Below are 9,196 nucleotides of genomic sequence, written 5' to 3'. Positions count from 1 at the left end.
TATAGTTTAAGCAAGTAGGGTATCGAACATAGGGAACGATAATAATTAAACTAACTCCTAGAATTATCTAACTAAAAACAAATAATAAAAGAAGGGTTTTTCTTGTATTTTGCAAGACAAGAAACTTAAGCAATTAACTAATACTCAGACAAAAATTATTAACATCTAAAAAAATAAAAGATAACAACATTCAATAATAAAGGAGACCTCTGTTTAGATTCGACTCACTTATTCCTATGATTGATTTTATGGCAAGTGCAATGGATTAAATTGTTATTGGGTACCGATTCCTAATGTGATTCGATTCATGTTCCTTATTACTAATCCCTAGTAAACTAATTAATTCAAACAATGGCTAATTGGTTAAACTAATGATTTTACTAGCATTTAATTCGAGTTAAGTAAGACTTGTAGTATTAGTTAATCAAATTTATCAATTTAATCAACATCTTGTATGGTTGCTCATCACACAAGCTCACACATTAACCTACCTATTTTCTAATTAATCCTAAGTTCATATTCACTAATACTAGGAATATAATATTGTTTTCACATAAATCATATGAAGCAAACAATTAAGAGGATGTTCATGCAATTTAATAGACTTGATAATTAACAGAAAATAGTTATTGTTAACACATAAGGGTCTTTAACAAGCTTAACAAAACAATTCACCAAATCAAATCAATCTGATACCATAAAATCAAACCATATTCCCAAGCTTATCTATCTAAACAGAAGTAATGAGTTTTTAGCTCATATCTACAGCAGGTAATAGCTCAAAAACAAAATCTAATAGCAAAAACATAGATTATATATGCAAAAGATTAAGAAAAGAGAGTGGGTTTTGCCTTTCGATCTCCTCCAAATCGATCTTTAGGGTTGATCTTCGAGTTCCAAAGCTCCAATAAACCTTCTATTCGCCGATTAGTTGCAGAGAGGTCCAACCAAAGGTTCTTGTTTCAGGAATTAGTGCCCTTTATATAGATTTATGAAAACAGGGGCAACTCGTCGAGTCCCTTTGACCGACTCAACGAATTCATCACTTAAAACACGTGTACGGAAAGTCTTTATTTGTTCACCAATATTCATGCCTACTCGACGACTTGAGGACCAACTCGCTGAGTCCTTCAACTTTTTAGCTAAATTTCTTCTTTCTTCAATTCCCGAGCTTTCGATTGCTAATCCCGCTTCCTTTTTAACCTGAGCATGTCTTTTAGGCTGAAAATACAATTTAAACATAATTAAGTACCCTTTTTTTCAATAATCGAGATAAAATATCCAAAAAGTATTAAGATATTAGATAAAATATATGACTAAATATGCACATATTAGTAACTTACTTAAAGATTACACCACCAATCGATCCTCAATTCCTCCACTTCAATCACGGTACTTCATCCTCTTTTCCCTTGATTTCAGTCGGCTAAACTCCTTTATTTTCCCACTCCTTTTTCCTTTCACCACAACTCAACACACACACACACACACAGATTTTACACATACATTTTTTTTTTGTTATTGCTAAGGATCAGCTCCAGCTACTAGATAATAAGAGAGAAGGCCGGTCAACTCTCTAATAGATCCAATATCTTTTCCCATATTTTACAATCTAACACCCTAAGGAAATCTATAATGACAATTGTTACCCCTAAAACATTTTTTCTTACAAGTTTGATCCAAGTCTTACCCAAAATAAATATTTTCTTCGAAAACAAAATATAACGATATTAAATAAATAACAATTAATAAATCAAGGTCACATACCAAGAATAGAGGCGGTCCACAAAATGAAACTATTAAAGACTATTTAAATATTCTACTTATCTTGTAATATTTACATTTTCTTATTTTCATAGATAAGTTTCTACTTTTGTTTATATTGACATCATTGGTATTAACACATGGAAGGGATTTCATTATCATGGTATCTGGTCATAGACATCTCTAAATCCATTGTTGATACTTTTTCATCATCATCTTTTTCTTCACATCTTCTTCTCTTCGTCATCTTTTTTCACCATCATCTCCAATTACCACAACCACTAAACTTCATTCAGTCATTCTCCAATGTTAAGAATCTCATATTTATTACTTTAGAGATAGTGATCCACTACATTGCCTACTAATATATCGATTGTGGATAAACATCATGGTTTGGACTCTTTAAGATCTACTAACATGCCTACCAAATTATTGATTGTATAATCACCCTACACCTATTAAACCTACTGATGACTCCATTGTCGATGCTAAGGAATCTTAGTCCTGACACCTATGATAATATGTGTGCTTTTATTTCTTCGAAAAATCTAGTTTAATATGAACACATCAAACATATTGATATTGATATCGATATCTATTTTGTTTGTAAAAAAAAGTCACTTGTGTTGAAGTTCTCCATTCGTCACATTACCAAATCATCAATTACTTTACCAAAGGATTTCCACTATATGACAAATTTAAAGATAGTTATTGCATAGGACTTCCACATGCTTCGAGTATGGATGACTATTAGTCAATATGTTTAAATGTTGCACTTATCTTGTAACCAATGAGTTTCCTTTCCAAGTAATAGAGATATCATTTTCTTTTTCCGATATGTAGCTTCACGAGCAAAGAGTACATAATCAGAATAGGGAGAAAAAAAAACATATGATCATGGTTATATTGTTTTTTCCTTTTGTTGTTGATATCATATCGAGAGCAACTCCTTCTTGTTCAGGGTGATCCAGTGAGATCTCTTCCTCCGACTCCGAGAAATTAGTCAAGAGGGAGGCTTTTATTGGAAGATTCTATATATTCTCAAAAGTTGATTCGATGGTCTTGCTCGTTAGCCTATAGACATGATTTGGGGGAGCTTTTCCTCTTTGACATTATGATTTTTTTTGTTATAGACATTAGAGTTACTGGTTGGGCTTCTCTTTGTTGTTTGCATCAGTTGTATTTCATTATTTTTTCGAGTGAAGTTTAAAGTTTTACTTTGAATAACTTTTGTATAGATAAGTTAGTTGTCTTGTATATATTTACATCATTGGTTAATGAAACATCAAAGGGATTTCATCAACTTAAGGCTAACGGGAGTAATCACCACCAACCCATTAAAAAGTGCCGCCGCCTAGGTGTCACAACATCTCCACTACCAAACCACTAATATTTAAAAATGGTTATGACTCCACATCATTTATATATATTTTTTAACATTAGATTAAATAAAAAAACATAATTATAAACTTACGTAATCATTGTACTAATTAAAAAATCAAATAAACATCATACTAATTTTTCAAATTAAATAAACATATATAGTTATATATAGTTGAGGGTTTAACTTAACTCAAAGAAAAAAGAGATGGTATAATGAGATTAAAAGACACAATCTGGACCATAGTTATAACTTCAACAAATATGAATCGTCATTTTTCTACCCATTTACTTATTGGTTTCCTTACGGGTCATTGCCATTCCGATTTTTTTACAGTAAAAAGGAGGAAAAAAAAAGGGTCAAATTTGTAAGCGTTGCTGCTGCTGTTTTCTTATTCGCGTCTTTGTCCGTCCTCACAACCAAGCACCGGTCCATGGGATGGTTTTTACCTGTCCTTTAGACTGCCATGTCGAAAATTACGCATATCTTGTACCACCATTACGAATAACCTAATATAAAATGAAATTGAAGAATCGTCATAAATATAAAAAACATTTTTTAGGATCATGTATTTCTAATTATCCTTTTTCTTAATGAAAGCCAAAACCTATGATTGGCCTTCAATTTGACTTAACTAAAACCTACCACGTGTCATGAAAGGGCACCGTTGTAATTGTACAAAAGAAGCAACACATACGAGCGCCAACGGTGGTACCATGCCCATATCCAATCAGACAATCTAGAAATATCAACTACCACCCACGTGTCACCTGGCATACCATCAGATCATAAAAAATATCTCCTATGGCCCCCACACACCCCATTCAAAATATCTACCCCAAATATCAATTTATAATTTCAGGGTTTTCACTTTATTATTTATTTCAACTTTCCCTACAAAGTTCTTTCTCCACTTTGGAAAACATAAAAATAAAATAACAATAAATGACAAATATCTCTTGAAAATTAATATACCTTCAACTAATTAATGCTGTTAATATATATATATATATATATATATATATATATATATATATATATATATATATATATATAATTGTGCTTTTGTTTGAAAATATCTTGAAGATGAATGGTTGAAGTTTGTTTGCCACCTATAAAGAAGTAATATTTTAAAGAAAATCTGGGATCGAAACAAGTGGAGGAGACGTAGGCCGCACCAAGAGAGAGAGAGAAAGATGGGAGGCCAATGGGGTCTTGCTTTTCGACGTGGCAAATTTGAGCCATTCAGCGACATGATAGATATTTTTTTAGATTTTTTGTTCCAGATATTTTGATTCATTCATGTTTACAATAGAGGATAACTTTTCGTTCTTTCAAACGAATCCGGACATTTGGTATTCACCACAAACAAACACCCTCTCTCTCTCTCTCTCTCTCTCTCTACAGTTTTCTCGATTGTAAGTGAATATGGGGGAAGCGTTACTCAGCAGTGACGGCGGCGGAAGGTTAGCTAACATGCCGGAATTGATGATGAGAAGTGAAGACAAGACAAATGATGGCGGTGGTGATTCACCAACCACCGCCACCACGAACAACGTTGTAAGGTGGGAGAAGTTTTTACCCAAGATGACTCTTAGAGTTATGCTGGTTGAAGCCGATGATTGCACTCGCCAGATTATTACCGCTCTTCTCAGAAAATGCAGTTATAAAGGTACGTTCGTTATCACTTATCATCATCTCCCTTCAGTAATCAAAATCAAAAAGGGGAAAAGACGAAATTTGTGGTCAATCGTATCCAAATCTCTAAAAAAAAAAACTTCACAAAACACATATCCCCCAAATTCAGAAAGTGTAATCTTCAAGCAGAGATTTAGGAGAATTGAGGTTTATGTTTGTTTATTATATTGAAAACAGTTGTCGCTGTTTCCGATGGTCTAAAGGCATGGGAGGTGCTCAAAGGAAGATCTCAAAACATCGACCTCATACTGACGGAAGTGGAGCTCCCATCGATCTCAGGGTTTGCACTTCTCACCTTGATCATGGAGCACCAAGCCTGCAAAAACATTCCTGTCATAAGTACGATTTCCCTTAATTATACTTTCCTGTTTGAACTTTTATTCGGAATCGAATCTGACTTTAACAATTTATTTCAATCCTGCAGTGATGTCGGCACATGATTCAGTTAGCACCGTTTATAAGTGTATGCTGAGGGGGGCTGCAGATTTTCTAGTAAAGCCTGTTAGAAAGAACGAATTGAAGAACTTATGGCAACATGTTTGGAGGCGACAAGCTGTAAGCATCTTATCTTCTCTGTTCTTCAATCTTCTATAATGAATCTCTACTGATCTAGATTTTTATTATACTGTTGACTTAGTCAACCGCCGGCGGTAATGGCAACCACGAAGAGAGGGACACCCAGCAGAAAGTCGAAGCCACTGCTGAAAACAACGCAACTAGCAATCGTTCTAGTGGTTACATGGCTTGCATTAAAAGGAATCGGGAGTGCATTGAAAAAGGAAGCGATGCACAGGTAGCGATTTTGTTCCATTAAAACTAATTAGAACAGAAATTAGGGTTTTATTGGATATGAAATATGAAATGATGAAATCTCACTTTTACTGTGTATTTCCTTCCTTCTCCATAGAGTTCTTGCACAAAACCAGACATGGAAGCTGATGGACCAGCCACTGAAGAATCCAATGACCTCACAAGTACTCAAGAAAAGACCATGGCTATAGATGTTAGATGGGAGAATGTTAACGCAATTGTTGACGCCAATGTTGCCATCAACAGTACTTCTCGGGAAGCCATTGATTTGATTGGATCGTTTGATAGTTACCCTAAACCCAGTCACAAAAGCTCTTTAAATTATGGCACAAACAAGATCGATCATCCTTCACCATTGTTGGATCTTTCCCTAAGAAGATGTCATCCAAGTAGCTCAGTGAATCAACTCAGTGATGACAAACACAGATTAAAGCAATCTGATGTCTCCGCTTTCTCTCGGTGAGTATCCACTATCCACTATCGTATTCCAGATCTGAGATCCTTTTCTCTGTTTCTTCACCAATTACAGATCTGAGATGTTATAGCTATTTAATTATGATTCTGATTGATTTAAACATTGCATATGCAGGTACATCAATAGAACACAGCCACCACTAACCTCAGGATCTGCTAGCATTTCAAATCTACAGAAAGAATGTGAAACCAATTCCGATTACATAATCAATCAACAAGCACAAGCGGAAAGCCAAAGCCAATTCCAGTCACCCAAGGAAAGAGTGTTTCCGGTTCCGGTTCCAGTAAAAGGTTTACGGTTTGAGAATCCGAATCCAAATCCAAATCCAAATCCGAATCCTTGCTTGTTTCAACCAAATCCCTACTACATCTGCAATCCCGAATCTGCAGATTTGGTGATGGTGGAGAGGAAAGGGAGTGATCAGGGACATAATACAACAGAAACAATGGAAGATAGAGGACATATTTCTTCACCTACAGATCATAGTGGAAGTAGCAGTTTCTGTAACAATGGAACATTAAGCCGTCTCAACAGTATAGGTAGTGGAAGCAATGGCCATGGAAATTTAGGGTTTGATGGGAACAGCAGTCATCGATCTATACAAAGAGAAGCTGCTTTACATAAATTCAGAATGAAGAGGAAAGATAGATGTTTTGATAAAAAGGTATTATCACCATCTCCAATACACATCTATAAATTGGTACTATAAGTAGTATAAACACAAATGGAAGTTGGAAAATGAAACTGATTCAAATTGTTTTTTTTCCACAGGTACGATATGAAAGCAGAAAAAAACTAGCAGAGCAGAGACCTAGGGTGAAAGGACAGTTTGTTCGTCAAGGGCAAATCAGTAATTCTTCACCCATGGAAGCTGATACAGAATTAGCTACTACGAAAGTATAGGTATTGATAGTTGCTGGATATGGATTTGGTGATGGCAGAGTTCAGATCTCATATCTAGGGTTTTTTAAGAGTGAGGATGAAGAAGGCTGAGGAATCTAAACTAACAAGAACTTTTCACCTAATATTATTAGTTTTGGATTGTAAATATTTGTAATATAGAAGTAGTGATATTGTTGTATTATTCTTTGATCTTAATTACAAACGTAAGAGTTCTGTGAGACAAAGGTTGGTTTGTAACTTTTTTCTTTAATTTGTTGCGACTAAAAGGAAAAGATTGATTTATAGCTCAATGACCTTTTTGCCAATCGTCCCTTGATCTTTGTGTTTAGGCATCAGAAGGGTGTTTTGTTCACGGATCTCAAAGGAATTTTGGAGAATTGGAATGTAAATTTTAGCGAAAATGGCAACATTAATAGTATTTTTTAAGTATTGACTTGCGAAACTCACTGGTTTTGTCATGTTTTTTTAAGTATTGAACAACATTAATGGTATTATTATACGTGAGACTTGAGAGTGACAACATATTCTTATAAAAAAATTCAAGTATCAAATAAAATTACACTTAAGCGTCAAACAAAGATTTGTTTAACTATTTAGAAAATTCCATAACCCAGGTGTTGAGAGCACAAGCAGCCTTGCGAAACCCTTTGAAACCTGCCCCTTTAGCTAAACCCTCAAAATCTTTCTCAGTCCTCTCTTTGCCTCCAGGGTTGTGAGCCAACATAATGACATCGATGTGCACCACATTTTGGGTCGCTGCAGTCGAGTCAGGAACTTCTGGAAGCATACATTCGGCCACAATAACTTTCCCATTATCCGGAAGTGCTTCATAGCAATTCTTCAAAATTTTCAAGCAATGTGCATCACTCCAATCATGAAGTATCCACTGTTTAAATCAAATTAACACCAACATTCAGAAACAAAGCAAAAAACAAAGGGGCGTGTTTATGGTAAAGATTTAAAGAAACTGAACTCACCTTCATAAAAATGGCATCTCCTTTTGGCACACTTTGAAACATATCCCCTCCAACATGCTCAATACCTGGATACGTTGTAGCGTCTTCAATAACATGAGGCAAGTCAAAATTGATACCCTTGAGCGAAGTGTGTTTGGAGATGATCTTGTTAAGACTCGCACCGATGCCACCACCAACATCAACTAGGGTTTTCAGACCACTGAAACCATCGTACAAATCTACAATCTTTTCCATGGTCATGGTGGAATGATTAAACATTCCACTGTTGAAAACCTTATTGAATCTCTGATCTTTACCATGGTACTCAAAAGCCGACATACCATACGCTTTATTGAACGGAATTCCACCATCCAACACCGCATCTTTCAAATGGTACCAGCTCTCCATCAGAATCTTATCCTGATTCATCAGCAAGAGGGGTGCCAGAGAAACACCACCTTCGTTCTTGATCAAGAACTTGCATACAGGGGCTAAACCGTAGAACCGCTCAACACCACCGTTGCCGGAATCCTTGAGGGTACAAGTGAGCACGGAATGGCTAGCGAGGAGACTGCAGATCCTGTCAAGCATCGCCGGAGCTTCTGGATTGTTCACGTTGGGAACCTGAGAAGCTAAATCGGAAGATGAGAGTGAAGCTCCGGGGCCGGCTTTAGCAATGGTCTCGAGTAAATCAAGCTCGATGGCGGTTTTCATGACCATTGGTAAGACGGATGCAGATGCTAATTGCATGGCGAATAGGAAAGATTCGTCGTCGTGGGGGACATTCACAGATGCATCACTGGTTGAACCCATATTGATCTTGTTGGAAAATGAATTGGTATGTGTTTTGTGGGTGGGGTTTGTGTTGGTATGAAAAGGAGTATCACTGAAGCATTCTATATATACACTTTAGATTCACCTACTACTACAGTATACGTTACATGTTTGCATCCTCATATCGAGAAGAAGGAGCTTTCTTTGACCAATGTTGAAAGTCGAAACTAACAATGTATATTATTGTTATTGTTTTGACTTTAATTTGTGCAATTGGTTATGATGGGACCAAGATTCCACCTACCGCGATGAAATGAAGACAAAAGAGAGAGGGTTTCGAAGCGATCCGTGACTCTCCACCACCAAATCCAAAATCTTTCAACTCAAAGTTATGACTTATCTCTATTTCCCACCAACTCTTCGGCCATCCAATTG

The 9,196-nt window shown here is 35.9% G+C and overlaps 2 protein-coding genes across 2 annotated transcripts; one reads left to right on the top strand and one right to left on the bottom strand.

Annotated features, from left to right (window-relative positions):
* Nucleotides 1-4,352: 4,352 nt before the first annotated feature.
* PRR5 (two-component response regulator-like protein) lies at nt 4,353-7,321 on the top strand. Its single transcript, XM_078968110.1, has 7 exons — nt 4,353-4,817; nt 5,021-5,182; nt 5,268-5,398; nt 5,481-5,636; nt 5,751-6,112; nt 6,243-6,792; nt 6,900-7,321. Exons 1-7 carry the CDS (start codon nt 4,574-4,576, stop codon nt 7,029-7,031), a joined length of 1,737 nt encoding a protein of 578 aa, XP_078824236.1. The 5' UTR covers nt 4,353-4,573; the 3' UTR covers nt 7,032-7,321.
* Nucleotides 7,322-7,538: 217 nt separating this feature from the next.
* On the bottom strand, nt 7,539-8,948 carry LOC145009413 (caffeic acid 3-O-methyltransferase). The gene is made up of 2 exons (XM_078968111.1): nt 8,009-8,948; nt 7,539-7,917 (listed from the first exon to the last, which is right to left on the bottom strand). The coding sequence occupies exons 1-2, from the start codon at nt 8,798-8,800 to the stop codon at nt 7,621-7,623; spliced, it is 1,089 nt and encodes a 362-aa protein (XP_078824237.1). The 5' UTR covers nt 8,801-8,948; the 3' UTR covers nt 7,539-7,620.
* Between the last annotated feature and the right edge of the window lie 248 nt (nt 8,949-9,196).

This window comes from Lactuca saligna, chromosome 8 (assembly GCF_052625555.1).
Source record: "Lactuca saligna cultivar CGN05327 chromosome 8, ASM5262555v1, whole genome shotgun sequence".
Taxonomy (NCBI): Eukaryota; Viridiplantae; Streptophyta; class Magnoliopsida; order Asterales; family Asteraceae; genus Lactuca; species Lactuca saligna.
The sequence above is the reverse complement of the archived record's forward strand: the minus strand, read 5'-3'. Positions and strand labels throughout refer to the sequence as shown.

Bases quoted from the DNA above. Each gene is read 5' to 3' on its own strand.
- LOC145009413 (XM_078968111.1), bottom strand. From the start codon at position 8,800: ATGGGTTCAACCAGTGATGCATCTGTGAATGTCCCCCACGACGACGAA. The intron at 7,918-8,008 runs GTGAGTTCAGTT...TGATTTAAACAG, and splicing joins GAGATGCCATTTTTATGAAG to TGGATACTTCATGATTGGAG.
- PRR5 (XM_078968110.1), top strand. From the start codon at position 4,574: ATGGGGGAAGCGTTACTCAGCAGTGACGGCGGCGGAAGGTTAGCTAAC. The intron at 5,183-5,267 runs GTACGATTTCCC...TCAATCCTGCAG, and splicing joins CAAAAACATTCCTGTCATAA to TGATGTCGGCACATGATTCA. The intron at 5,399-5,480 runs GTAAGCATCTTA...CTGTTGACTTAG, and splicing joins ATGTTTGGAGGCGACAAGCT to TCAACCGCCGGCGGTAATGG.